Source organism: Macrotis lagotis, chromosome 3, assembly GCF_037893015.1.
Source record: "Macrotis lagotis isolate mMagLag1 chromosome 3, bilby.v1.9.chrom.fasta, whole genome shotgun sequence".
Taxonomy (NCBI): Eukaryota; Metazoa; Chordata; class Mammalia; order Peramelemorphia; family Peramelidae; genus Macrotis; species Macrotis lagotis.
In genome coordinates this window covers 259,931,218-259,944,834 of record NC_133660.1, presented here as the reverse complement: position 1 = coordinate 259,944,834, position 13,617 = coordinate 259,931,218, and the positions used below count along the sequence as shown (strand labels likewise).

General features: G+C 48.1%; 1 protein-coding gene and 1 long non-coding RNA gene across 3 annotated transcripts; both read right to left on the bottom strand.

Moving 5' to 3' along the window:
* Positions 1 to 598: 598 nt before the first annotated feature.
* Positions 599 to 1,847, bottom strand: FJX1 (four-jointed box kinase 1). The gene has a single exon (XM_074231613.1). It carries the CDS (start codon positions 1,845 to 1,847, stop codon positions 630 to 632), a length of 1,218 nt encoding a protein of 405 aa, XP_074087714.1. The 3' UTR covers positions 599 to 629.
* Positions 1,848 to 2,233: 386 nt separating this feature from the next.
* Positions 2,234 to 13,103, bottom strand: LOC141516532 (uncharacterized). Of its 2 annotated transcripts, XR_012476725.1 has the most exons (5): positions 12,896 to 13,103; positions 11,549 to 11,774; positions 10,526 to 10,656; positions 10,114 to 10,440; positions 2,234 to 3,041 (listed from the first exon to the last, which is right to left on the bottom strand). It is a non-coding gene; the product is annotated as an uncharacterized LOC141516532 (long non-coding RNA). The 2 variants fall into 2 exon arrangements; XR_012476724.1 differs by lacking the exon at positions 10,526 to 10,656.
* Between the last annotated feature and the right edge of the window lie 514 nt (positions 13,104 to 13,617).

The window sequence follows — 13,617 nt, the reverse complement described above, 5'->3', positions numbered from 1 at the left end:
GCAGGCCCGGGTCCCGGGTGGGCTGTGGTCCCGGATGAGCTCTGGTCCGGGGTGAGCTGTGGTCCTGGCCAGGCCCGGGTCCCGGGTCCCGGGTGAGCTCTGGTCCGGGGTGAGCTGTGGTCCTGGCCCGGGTCCCGGGTGGGCTGTGGTCCCGGCTGAGCTCTGGTCCTGGGCAGGCCCGGGTCCGGGGTGAGCTCTGGCCCCGGTTGAGCTCTGGTCCCGGGTGAGCTGTGGTCCTGGCCAGGCCCAGGTCCCGGGTCCCGGGTCCCGGGTCCCGGCTGAGCTCTGGCCCCGGCTGAGGTCTGGTCCGGGGTGAGCTGTGGTCCTGGCCCGGGTCCCGGGTGGGCTGTGGTCCCGGATGAGCTCTGGTCCGGGGTGAGCTGTGGTCCTGGCCAGGCCCGGGTCCCGGGTCCCGGGTGAGCTCTGGCCCCAGATGAGCTCTGGCCCCGGGTGAGCTCTGGTCCCGGGTGGGCTGTGGTCCCGGATGAGCTGTGGTCCTGGCCAGGCCCGGGTCCCGGGTCCCGCCTGAGCTGTGGCCCCGGGCGGCCTGGGCTCCCCGGACGGCCCTTGTCTGGCCGCCCCCGCCCCCCGCCCCCCGCCCCCCGCGGCCCGGCGCCCCCTCCCCCCGCTCAGGGGCCGGGCCCCGCCCGGGGGCCGCCGTACTGGGCCTGGCAGCGCAGGATGTGCTCGGAGAGCAGGTCGAGGCGGCGCTGCAGCAGCTGCGCGTGGGGCCGGGCCAGCGCCGCCAGCTCGGGGAAGCGCGGCTCGCGCAGGCGGTAGAGGCGCAGCAGGCGCGCGGCGGCGTCGCGGCCCCGCTGCAGCTCCAGCACCCGCCGCGCCGTGCGGCGCCGGAACACGCAGACGGAGCGCAGCAGCGGCTCGTTGTACTTGTCCCACGTGGCCGCCAGCCGGTAGCCGTGCACCAGGCCGGCCTCGTTGTCCAGGAAGACCAGGCCGCCGCCGGGCCCGCGCCGCAGGTTGCTGGTGGCGCGCTGCATGACGCGCGGGTCCCACTGCAGGCTGAAGAGGCCGCTGACCAGGCGGTCGAAGTTGGCCGTCAGGTAGTCGAAGAGGATGAGGTCGGTCCACTGCACCAGCTCCACCAGCTCGGGCCGGCTGCGGTTGGCCAGCTCGCCGCCGCCCCCGGGCCGCAGGGGCCGCAGGCCGCCCAGGGCCGAGCGCCAGGGCGCGGGCGCCACCACCTCGGTGAGGTTGGGCAGCCAGCGCGTCAGGCTCACCACGCTGCCCTCGGCCCAGTGCGCGCCGCGCAGCTCCTCCCGCACGCGCGCCCACTGCGCGCCCCGCGGCTCCACGCGCGCCAGCGCCAGCGGGGGCAGGTGGCGCTGGAGGCCCAGCAGCCGCGCCAGGTAGTAGGACAGGGCCTCGCCCTGGATCTGCTCGGGGTTGATGCCGTAGCGCACGCAGGCGCGCGTGCCGTCGGAGAAGCGAGCCAGCCGGTTGGAGCTGCGGCCGCAGCCCCCGCGCTCCAGGGCCACCACGCGGGCCGCGCGCGCCGCCCGCAGCCAGGCCGCCGCCTGCTCCTCCGAGAAGCCGCGGGGCACCTGCTCCTCCAGGCCGCGGCTCCAGAAGATGCCGCCCTGCACGGCCGCCGCGCCGCCCGGCCGCTCCCGCCGCCGCCCCTCCGCCGCCTCGGGCCGCGCGCGCTCCGCGCCCGGCACGGCCAGCAGCGCCCGGGAAGTTTTGGCCCCGGCGGCCCCCGGCGGCCCCGCGCGGGGGCTGCGCTCCTCCCGCCGCGCGGGCCCGGGCCCCAGCGCCAGCAGCGACGCCAGCGCCAGCAGCCCCAGCCCGAGCGCGGCGGCCGCCCCGGCGCGGCCCGGGCCCCGCATCCTGCGGCCTCGGGGGGGGCGCCGCCGCTTCAAGCCGAGCCCCGGGGCCGGGGGCCGGGCGGCGAGGCGGCCCCGGCGGGCCGGGAGCCGCGGGGCGCGGGGCGCCGGTGCCCCATGCCGGCCGCGGGGCTGCGCGGCCGCCGCTGCGCTCCGGCTCGGCTGGGCTGGGCTGGGCTGGGCTCCGCTCCGCTCCGGCCCCGGCCCCGGCCCGGCTCCGCTCCGCTCCGACCCCGGCCCGGCTCCGCTCCGGCTCCGCTCTGGCCCCGGCTCCCGGCCCCGGCCCCGGCCCCGGCCCCGGCCCGGCTCCGCTCCGCTCCGGCCCCGGCTCCCGGCCCGGCCCCGGCTCCGCTCCGCTCCGCTCCGGCCCCGGCCCCGGCCCCGGCCCGGCTCCGCTCCGCTCCGGCCCCGGCTCCCGGCCCGGCCCCGGCCCGGCTCCGCTCCGCTCCGGCTGGGCCGCGCGCCCGGACTCTGCTCCCAGCCGCTTCGCAGCCGCTTTTGTATTTCGCTGTGAGAGCCTCCGGCGGCCGCGATTCACAGGCGCCGGGACCACGTGGGACAGCGGGGACCCCCCGCCCCTCCCCGCCCCTCCCCGCGCCCCTTCTCCTTAAAGCGGCGATGGCGCCCGGAGACCGGGAGGGGGAGGCGGGGGCCCGGCTCGGGCGGGGCCGGCACCCCCTCCTGGGCCCGGGCTCTCCCCGCCCCCGGCCGCCGTTGGCTTTGTCCTGGGGCGGGGGGTAGAGCTTTGCACCCCACCTCCCGCAGGTCTGAGCTGAGCGCGGCGGCTCCCAGCCTGGCCCCGGCCCCGAGGACTGGGGGTCCCGAGAGTCCCGGGGGCGGGGGGCGAGAAGTGGGCCAGGAGCGGGGCCGGGGCGCGCGCGCGCACACACACACAGTATCCCGCTATCCCTGCTCTCTCTCTCTGTCTCTGTCTGTGTGTCTCTGTCTCTCTGTCTCTCTTGTGATCCTGACACCCTCAGCGTTTACCCTCAAGGAGTTTCTATCGCACTGAAGACAGGCAGCAACCAGAGAGCAGACTCCGGAGTAAGAAAGCCCCGGGGTCCGCTTCCTCCCGGGACGCTTTGCTTGGAGACCCTGGCCCACGCCGGAGCGCTCTGAGCCTCGCTCCCGTCATCTCCGTGAGCCGCAGGGCATGAGAGCATCTCCCATGTCGGAGCCGCACGTGCCCCAGTCCATCTGTGACAACGGGAGCTATTAATGGCCAGTGGCAGCGATGAAGCAGACAGCGTCTGGAGGGAGGCATTAACAAGGCTGGGGGTGCCAACCCCGAGGCGAGGAGCCTCTGTGCACAGCCGGGAGGGGCCCAGATCACGCCTTTACAGAGGAGAGAGCTAAGACCCAGGAAAGGGAAGACGTTTAGGATCCTAGATTGGGACTGGACAGAAGCACCAGATAGCAAGTCGCTGGCTCCGGGTCACAAAACGAAGTACAGTCAGGATTCAGCCTGGCTCTGCCCCTTTCAAATTCAGTGGACTACCCTTAGAGAGAACGGGCTCAAGGTACTGATTTCCCCCACATCACCTTGCTAGATTTTCCTTTATCTTCAAAAGAGCAGCAACAGCATCTCCTGCCTGCCTCCCTCAAAAATCTAGATACTTCCTCAGTTCACCAACAAAAGGACAAGGCTCTCTCCCCAATGGGTCCTTAGAGAGCCCCATCCACCACACTTGAATTCACCATCTCTCCTCTTCCTTGACTTGGTTTTTTCCCTCCTCCATCAAATTCATGAGCTTCTCAACATGGGAAAACACACATACACACAAGTCTACATGTGTGGTCTTTGTGCCAGTATATGTGTGTGTGTGTGTGTATGTTTGTGTTTCCTTTGGAGAATGATTAGCTAATTTTCAACCCAACTCCAAAGAATTCAGTTCCTTCAGGTGCTTATATCTTTAGAAAAGCATTTCAAAATAACTTCCTCAGTAGCCTCCTGGTCCTGCCCAGGGTTATCAAGCCTTGGCCAGTCTCTGGTGCTTCAGGAGATGCCAGTTTCCCTTTATCCAGAGATTCTCGTTTCATATCAACTCAATCTATCCCATCAAGCCTATAGTGAGACTTTTTGTTTTCATTTCGGACACCATTTGTGGGATTTCCAGATGTGGACATTTTTGTCCACCAAGAAGTCCAGGCTCCTCTCTTCCTCGGGAATTCCTTTTAGCATTTCAATTTAACTTTGTTATGTTAAATTTTGATGAGTCTCTTTTAACTTGGGCAAACTGTAAGCAAGGTGTCCACCTTGTGGCCATTGACAGGATTTCCTCCTGTTTGCAAAAGCAGAAATTCCCCGAAGCTCTTCGAGATACTTCAAATACCACCTAAGAGATAACCCTTTTACAGTGAAGGAAACTGAGGCCCAGAGTCACGTCATACAACTTGTTGGAAGACATAGTTTCTTACCTAGGCTCCAGCACTAACTCAATCCGTTATTTCAATAAATGTGAATAATTGCTGAAGTGGACCAACAAAAAGAGATTTGGTGCTAGACAGGCTTGGGTTCAAATCCTAACCCCATCACTAATCACCTAGGGGATCCTATTGAGGGTCTCTGTTTCCTCAACTATAAAATGGTGTTCAACTAGATTGCCTTTTGGTATCTTAAAGGGCATCCACAGTCAAGAACACTTAAGGGAGACTGAGTCAGAAGGGTCAACTCAGATTCCAGGCCTGGTGAAAGATAATCAAGTGAAAGATAGTCAATTATTCAGATGCTGGTGATGGATGGACGAAAGGGCAAAAACTGGAAGTGCCAAAGGAACACAAACTCTAAAGGAGGAAACCATCAGCACATATATAAAAAAGCATATATATATATATATATATATATATATATATATATATATATATATATATGTTTTTTAGTTGTTTCCAACTAATCATGGCCCTGTTTTGGGCTTTCTCAGCAAAGACACTGGGGTAGCTTGCCATTTCCTAGTCCAACTCATTTTAAAGAGAAGGGAATTGAGGTAAACAGGATTATATGGTGATATGTCCATGGTCATAGAACTAGTGTCTGAGGTCAGATTGGACCTCAGGAAACCAAGTCTTCCTGACTCCAGGTCTAGAATTCTATTGCACACCTAACCGTGCTGTACCATGCACACACACATAGATATACACACATGTATGCATACATATGACAGCTAGGTGGCGCAAAGATTGGGAGTTAGGTAGACAGCTTCCTGAGCATGTTTCATATATATATATATATATATATATATATATATATATATATATATATATTGAGATAGACATTATATATACAAATATGGCATTAACATAAAGTTTTAAAATATCAACTTCCCAAAGTATTGCAGTTTGAGAAATACAGGAAAGCTTTTAAGCAGAAAAGATGGAGCCTGAGATATCTTTTAGAGGAGGCAGAGACAAGAGGAGTACATGCCAGGCTTGGTAGAACATAGATTGGAGTGTCTTGGGAAAAGGAACCGAGAGAAGACCAATTTGGCTGGATAGAAGAGTGGGAGAAAGACAGGTTGGGATCAGATTGTGATATTATCTCTAGAGGCAACAGGAAGTGAGTGGACTTGGTTGAGTAAGAGGAGAGTCCTAGGGGGTGAACTCTACAGAGGGTACTGGACCTAACCCCATTGAGGATGCCCATTGGAGGTCAAGCAACACCAACATCTTTCCCAACTTGATGATCTTTCCTTGGAAGGGCATAATTTCAAATCTTGTTTTGGTTGAAAGCAGGAAAATTTTTTCATAATGAATCCTTGAAGTTTTTAATGATATTTCTTAAAAGCCATCTTCTGCCCATGGCTATGGGGTCAAGAGATGTCAGAGCAACCAATAAAATTGATAAACCTCTGGTCAATTTGATTAAAAAAAAAGAAGAAAACCAAAATGCTAGTATTATAAATGAAAAAGGTGAACTCACCACCAATGAGGAGGAAATTAAAGTAATAATTCAAAATTATTTTGCCCAACTCTATGCCAATAAATTTGATAATCTAAGTGAAATGGATGAATATTTACAAAAATATAAGTTGCCCAGGTTAAATGAAGAAGAGATTAAATACCTGAACAACCCTATCTCAGAAAAAGAAATTCAACAAGCCATTAGTGAACTCCCTAAAAAAAAATCTCCAGGGCCTGATGGATTCACAAGTGAATTCTACCAAACATTTAAGGAACAATTGGTTCCAGTCCTATATAAACTCTTTGGAAAAATAGGGAAAGATGGAACTCTACCTAACTCTTTCTATGAAACCAATATGGTACTGCTACCTAAACCAGGAAGAGTTAAAACAGAGAAAGAAAATTATAGACCTATTTCCCTGATGAATATAGATGCAAAAATCCTAAATAAAATCTTGGCAAAACGACTACAACAAGTCATCACTAGGATAATACCTTATGATCAAGTAAGATTTATTCCAGGACTGCAGGGTTGGTTCAATATTAGGAAAACTGTTAGTATACTCAATTATATCAACAACAAACCTATCAGAAACCATATGATCATATCAATAGATGCTGAAAAAGCTTTTGACAAAATACAGCATCTATTCCTATTAAAAATACTAGAGAGTGTAGGAATAAATGGACTGTTCTTTAAAATAATTAGCAGTATCTATCTGAAACCATCAACAAGCATATACTCAATGGAGAGAGGCTAGAGGCATTCCCAATAAGATCGGGGTGAAACAAGGGTGCCCATTATCACCACTACTATTCAATATTGTATTAGAAATGTTAGCATCAGCAATTAGAGAAGAAAAAGAAATTAAAGGAATTAGAATTGGGAAGGAAGAGACAAAACTCTCACTATTCGCAGATGACATGATGGTCTACCTAGAGAATCCCAAGAAATCATCTAAAAAACTACTGGAAATAATTAGCACTTTTAGCAAAGTTGCAGGTTAAAAAATAAACCCCCACAAATCCTCAACTTTCCTATATATGACTAGCAAGAAACAGCAGGAAGAGCTAGAAAGAGAAATTCCATTCAAAGTAACCTCAGACAGTGTAAAATACTTGGGAGTCTATTTGCCAAGACAGACTCAGAATCTTTTTGAAAACAATTATAAAACATTTCTCACACAAATTAAATCAGATTTAAACAACTGGGCAAATATCAACTGCTCATGGATAGGTAGAGCTAATATAATAAAAATGACAATTCTACCAAAACTAAACTATCTGTTTAGTGCCCTACCAATCAAAATTCCAAAAAATTACTTTAATGAGCTAGAAAAAAATTGTAAGTAAATTCATATGGATAAATAAAAAGTCAAGAATTGCCAGGAGCTTAATGAAAAAAAATGCAAAGGAAGGTGGCTTAGCACTACCCGATCTAAAATTATATTATAAAGCATCAGTCATCAAAACTGTTTGGTATTGGCTAAGAAATAGAGTGGTGGACCAACGGAATAGACTAGGTGTAAAAGCAGGAGAGGATTATAGTAATCTGCTGTTTGATAAACCCAAAGAGTCAGGCCACCGGGATAAAAACTCCCTCTTTGATAAAAATTGCTGGGATAATTGGAAGTTAGTATGGAAGAAACTTAGATTAGACCAACACCTCATACCCTTTACCAAGATAAGATCCAAATGGTCACAGGACATAGACATAAAAAACAATACTATAAGCAAATTAGAAGATCAAGGACTAGTCTACCTGTCAGATCTATGGAAAGGGGAACAGTTTATGACTAAGGAAGAGTTGGAGAACATCACTAAAAACCAATTAGTTGATTTCGATTACATTAAATTAAAAAGTTTTTGCACAGATAAAACCAATGTAATCAAGATCAAAAGAAAAGTAGTAAATTGGGAAACAATCTTTACAACTAATGATTCTGACAAAGGACTCATTTCTAAAATATACAGAGAACTGAGTCATATTTTTAAAACAAAAAGCCATTCCCCAATTGACAAATGGTCAAAGGATATGCAAAGGCAATTTACAGATGAGGAGATCAAAGCAATCCATAGCCATATGAAAAAATGCTCTAAATCATTAATTAGAGAAATGCAAATTAAAGCTTCGCTGAGGTACCACCTCACACCTCTCAGATTGGCCAGTATGACCAGGAAGCATAATGATCATTGTTGGAAGGGATGTGGGAAATCTGGGACACTATTACACTGTTGGTGGAGCTGTGAACTCATCCAACCCTTCTGGAGAGCTATTTGGAACTATGCCCAAAGGGCAACAAAAATGTGCATACCCTTTGACCCAGCAATACCACTACTGGGTCTATACCCTGAAGAGATGAGGAAAAAGGGTAAAAACATTACTTGTACAAAAATATTTATAGCAGCCCTGTTTGTGGTGGAAAAGAATTGGAAATCCAGTAAATGTCCTTCAATTGGGGAATGGCTTAGCAAACTGTGGTATGTGTATGTCATGGAATACTATTGTTCTATTAGAAACCAGGAGGGATGGGATTTCAGGGAAGCCTGGAGGGATTTGCATGAACTGATGCTGAGTGAGATGAGCAGAACCAGAAAAACACTGTACACCCTAACAGCAACATGGTAGTGATGTTCAACCTTGAAGGTCTTGCTCATTCCATCAGCGCAACAATTGGGAACAATTTTTGGCTGTCTGCAAAGGAGAGTGCCATCTGTATCCAGATAAGGAGCTGTGGAGTTTGAACAAAGTACAAGGACTACTCCCTTTAATTCGGGAAAAAAACCCAGATGTCTTATGGTTTGATCTGGTTACCTCTGAGAATTCTGTTCTCTTTAAGGATATGATTTCTCTCTCATCACACCCAATTTGGATCAAGGTACAACATGGAAACAAAGTAAAGACTGACGGAGTGCTATCTGTGGGGTGGGGGTGGGGGGAGGGAAGCAAGGGGGAATACTGTAAAACTCAAATAATATCTTTAATAAAAATTTAAAAAAAAGAAGGCATTAACATCTACTTTGCTGGAGAACCATCTTGCTCTTGTTCAGTTTGTTCCCTTCTCTTTGACTTGGCAAAAACATCAATTGTCATTTCCTTCTCGAGTTCATTTAACATAAAGACAAACTGAGGCAATCAGGGTTAAGCGACTTGGTCATGGCCTCACAGCTAATAAGCATATGAGGCTGAATTTGAACTCAGTCCTCCTGAGTCCTGACCTAGTGCTCAGTACACTGTGCCACCTAGCTGTCATGTAACCTTTCTTTTTGACTTGTGGCTGAAACCTTCCCAACTATTGTCTCCCCCATTAGAGTGTAAGGTGTCTAAGGGCAGGGACAGTCTTGCTTTTCTGTTTGTATCTTTACTGCTTTGCAAACAACAAGGAATTAATAAATGCTTTACCTACTCATTCGTTCAAAAAAAAAAAAGATATCAGAGCAGGTAATGCTAATAGAAAACTTAAATACCATTTAAAGCTTGATTCCACTTCTCTGCCTTCTAGGTATCTACTGTTCCCATTTCAGTGAGACTGAGCAGATTGATTTCATTGTTGTCCTCATTAAAAATACACTTCAGCAGTCAATGGAAGATATTTGGGTTTGGTTTTTTTTTTTTTTTTGGACATTGCCATCTTGCCTTTTACTTAATTGTTATAAGCCAAATATATGCAATTTGGAGGGTGGGATGGAGGAGGGGCTGGACTTGTGATTTCTGTGGTGAAGGGAACTTCTCGTATATAAACTCCCTCCACTCACATTCCAGATTTATTATTATTCCATATTTGCCTCTGTGCCTTAAAATTTCTAGTTCCCATAAAAGCACAGTTCAAGTGGACACCTACTAAAGGCCTTTTCTGATCACTAGTGCCACCCCCCCACCATGGGGCAACTTGGTGGCACAGAAGGTAGTGTTTGGCCTGGGAAAGGAAGTTGACTTGGATCTTCCAGATACTTACTAGCTGTGTGACCCTGAACAAGTCACTTATCCCTGTTTGCCTCAGTTTCCCCATCTATAAAATGAGAAGGAAGTGGTAAACCCCTCCAGTATCTGTCAAGAAAACTCTTCATCACTTCCACCACCAATCCTCTCATTACTTGGCATTTACCTTTTATATGAGAGTCAGCAAGGTGGTACAGTGGCTAGAGTCCTAGAACTGAAGTCAGGAAAACCCCAGTTCAAATCCAAATTCATACAGTTTTAAAGCAATGTGACCTTGAGCCAGTCTGCCTCAGTTTCCTCATCTGTAAAATGGAGATAATAATAGTATCTACCTCTTAGGCTTGCTGTGAGAATAAAAATAGATATTTGCAAAGTGCTCTGCAATCCTAAAAAGTGCCATATAATAACTATATATATTTTATATTTACTTACCTAAGGCATTTTGAAACACTTTGTATAGGTATGAATGGTTTCTCTTCACAAAATGTAAGTGGAGGGCTGTTTCATGTTTGTCCATGTCCCTGGGGTTCTTCAAATCATAGGTGCTTAATATATGCTCATTCTTTGACTGGTCGCTTGGTATGGATCAGTAGCTTGTTTGTAATTTCTGGAAGTTCTTAGAGTTCTCTGCAGAGAAGTTGAATGACTTGCCCTGAGATCACACAGTAGGTGTATTTTAGAGGCACATCTTGGGCCTAAGCCTTCTTGCTTAGGTCTTCCAGAGGCTTCAAAGTTTCCAACATTTTCCTTAAACCAGTCCTATGATACAAGGTGGGAAAGCATACTATTATTCCCATTTGGAAAAGAAAATTAAACCCAAGAAAAGTAAACAGACTCTGGTCACCTGGCTAGTAGGGGACCAAGTCAAAGGTTCAACTTGATCTTCTTTTTCTGTAATAGCATCAAGTTGGCTATGATTCCTGGAACCAGCGCTGGAGAAGACATCCGGAGCTCGCCTAAGATGCCTTCTTATCTCTAGGCATATGAAAATGATGAAAATGCTATTTTTGAAAAACTTCACTAAGGAGAATTCTCCCAAAATTGTAATTTAATTTAGCATTGAACAGAAGATAGACGTAGGATAGAGTACTGGTCTGGAGTCAGGAAGTTCAAATCCATCTACAGATACTTCCTAGCTATGAGATCCAGGCAAGTTACTTCACTGTGTCTTAGTTTCCTCATCTGTAAAATGAGTTGGAGAAGGAAATCTCAAACTATTTCTTTGCCAAGAAAACCCCAAATGGAGGCACAAAGAGTCAGACATGACTGAAAAACAAACAAAAAAGAAATATTGATGATCTCTAAAGTTTCTCCCAGGTCCAAATCCTAGACTCCTTTTTAAAAAAATCAGTTGGTGGTACTCAGTTTTTCCATCTGTAAAATGAGATGTCGGATCAGGTATTTTCTGAGACCCTTTCCAGTACTAGACTTTTAGATCCTTTCTATCCTCCACTGAAACTACTGGACAGTTGGCATGTCAAAAGCACTTATTGATTGCTGATCCTAAGAAAACTCTTCCTCAGCCTCAATTTCCCCACCAGAAAAATGAGAGGGATCGAATCCATAAGGGTCTTTTTTTTCCCCCTTGGGAGTTCTATATCTGTTCATCTTCTGCCTGAGTCTTATCTCATTGGCACCATATTTCATCTCTTTCCTTTTCCCCATGACCACAGGCAGGGTGCAATTAGCCAGGCCTGGGGTCTTTCTGAGCCTCTATCTTCCGACAGCAGGTCCTATCAAATAGATAGATGGTGAAGCTTAATTAAGCCTTGGAAAGCCTTCTAATTCCCTCTGTTGAAAGGTTCTCTCCAATGATGAGCCCTTATTTTGGTAGTTGCTGCCAAGGGTTGTTATAGAGATAACTTACTGCTACGTGACTGAGCTTTCATGGAGATAATGTGTCAAGACCAATTGGAGCTGCTGAGAGTGGAGGTATTATCATAATGTTCCCATCCTTTGCCCTTGGCATTAATAGAAACATCCTGAGCTCCAGGGCTGGGGGATGGGTGGCTGGCACTGGACTTTCAGCCTCTGGTACCATTCACATCAGAATCATTAGTTGCATCCATCAAAAGTCCTTGATTTCAACTCAACTGAAATTAAGGAAGGAAAAAGATTTCTTTAATTTTAGATGAAAATATGTTCTGCTATTTCTTGTCCACTCATGGCTTAATCATGGCTGGCAGGTGGGCTGCATCTGTGAGGCTGTCTTATCCAATCTACTGCCATTCCATCCCACCTCATCCCATCCATCCCACCCCATTCTATCTTATTTCTTCCCATCAGGTCCAATTTAATCTAATCCAATAAATGTATATTTAAGGGTCTCATACTAGTATGCTAAATACTGGGAATGTGAAAATAAAATGAAAAAAGAATTCTTGCCCCCAGTAAGCTTATATTCTTTCCCAAGTTATATAGCACATAAGCAGATATACACAATAATCTGAGGAGAGAGAGAGAGTGAGGTCTAGGAATGGGAAAAGAAGGGAACAAAGGAGAGGGGGCACCATAGGAGGTGGCACAGAAAATGAGCCTTGAGCTAGAGATGCCAACAGGACAGAGGTATGGGAGGGGTATGTTCAAGGAATAGAGGACAGCCTATGAGTTATCTCAGAAGCAGGAGGCAGAATAAGTTTAGGAGACTAGATTTGAAGCTGTAAAGGTCCTTTATCCATTGTATCTATTTTTACAGATGAGGATATCAAGGTTCAGAGAAATGAAATGACCTGCCCAGGGTCACACAGGTAGCCAATGGCTGAACTTAGAATCAAACCTAAGTCCTCTCATTTCTAACTCAATTCTTTCCTATCACACCAATGTTCTTTTACAGCTGAGGAAACTCAGACAAAAAGGATTTGTCAAAGTCACACATAGATTAGTAGGTTTTCAGTTGGAAGGGACCTTAGAGACCATCTCATCCAAACTTTAATTTTTAGAGATGATGAACAAGGGCCAGGAAAGGTTGAATTGTCACACAGATAGTGACTAAGTTCCCTTTGGGAAAAATGTAAACTTCCTGAGGAAAAGTACTCATTTTTACATTTTATCTTTTCATTTCCATTGTTTGCTATACTGTCACGAGACCCTTAATGCACACTGAATTAGTTTGAATTGGACTGGATGAAAAGATATGAATTGGGTTGGGATAATGTAGGCTCAAAACCATTCCCTTTGATTTCAAATCCAGTGTTTTTCAGTGGTTCTTTCTTACCTTACAGCTTTCTTTGGGGCACTGTTAGAAGGAAGAGGGTAGCCACGTGGTGCAGTGGATAGAGCACTGGCCTTGGAACCAGAAGGATGGGAGTGTGAATCCAGCCTCAGACACTTGACTCTCACAAGCTGTGTGACCTTGGGCAAGTCACTTCACTCTGATCACCCTGCATCTGGGTCTATCTCCAGTCATCCTGATTCCTATCTGGCCTCTGGACCAGATGACTCTGGAGGAAAAAGTGAGGCTGGTGACTTCATAAAGCACCCCCTCACTCAAATTCAATTCATGTGCTTGTCATGACATCACCTCCCTGATGTTGTGGTCTTAGAAATGAACAGAAAAAGCCAAAGCATTAGTGGGAAGAGGAAAACTCTTGAGTGGCTTTTCCTTCCCACTATGGAGATAGTTTCTTGTAGCAAGGGGAAGAGGTAGGCATGAGCTGGGGTCTTTATGAGACTTTGAGCAGGGGAAATAACGAGCACATTTCAGACCATGTAAATTTATAGTTGCTCATACACTGAGGTTCACTCTAGAATGTCAGGGGATATTCTAGTTATTTTAATTTCAATAAAAGAAGGAAAGCGAAAAATATAAAAAGGTAAAAGAAAGGGAAGAAAGGAAGAAGAAAAAAGAAAGAGAAAGGGAGGGAGGAAGAGAGGGAAGAAGGAAGGAATGTTAGGGGACATTCTATTTTAATTTCAATGAAAGAAAGAAAGAGAAAA

Bases quoted from the DNA above. Each gene is read 5' to 3' on its own strand.
- FJX1 (XM_074231613.1), bottom strand. From the start codon at position 1,847: ATGCGGGGCCCGGGCCGCGCCGGGGCGGCCGCCGCGCTCGGGCTGGGG.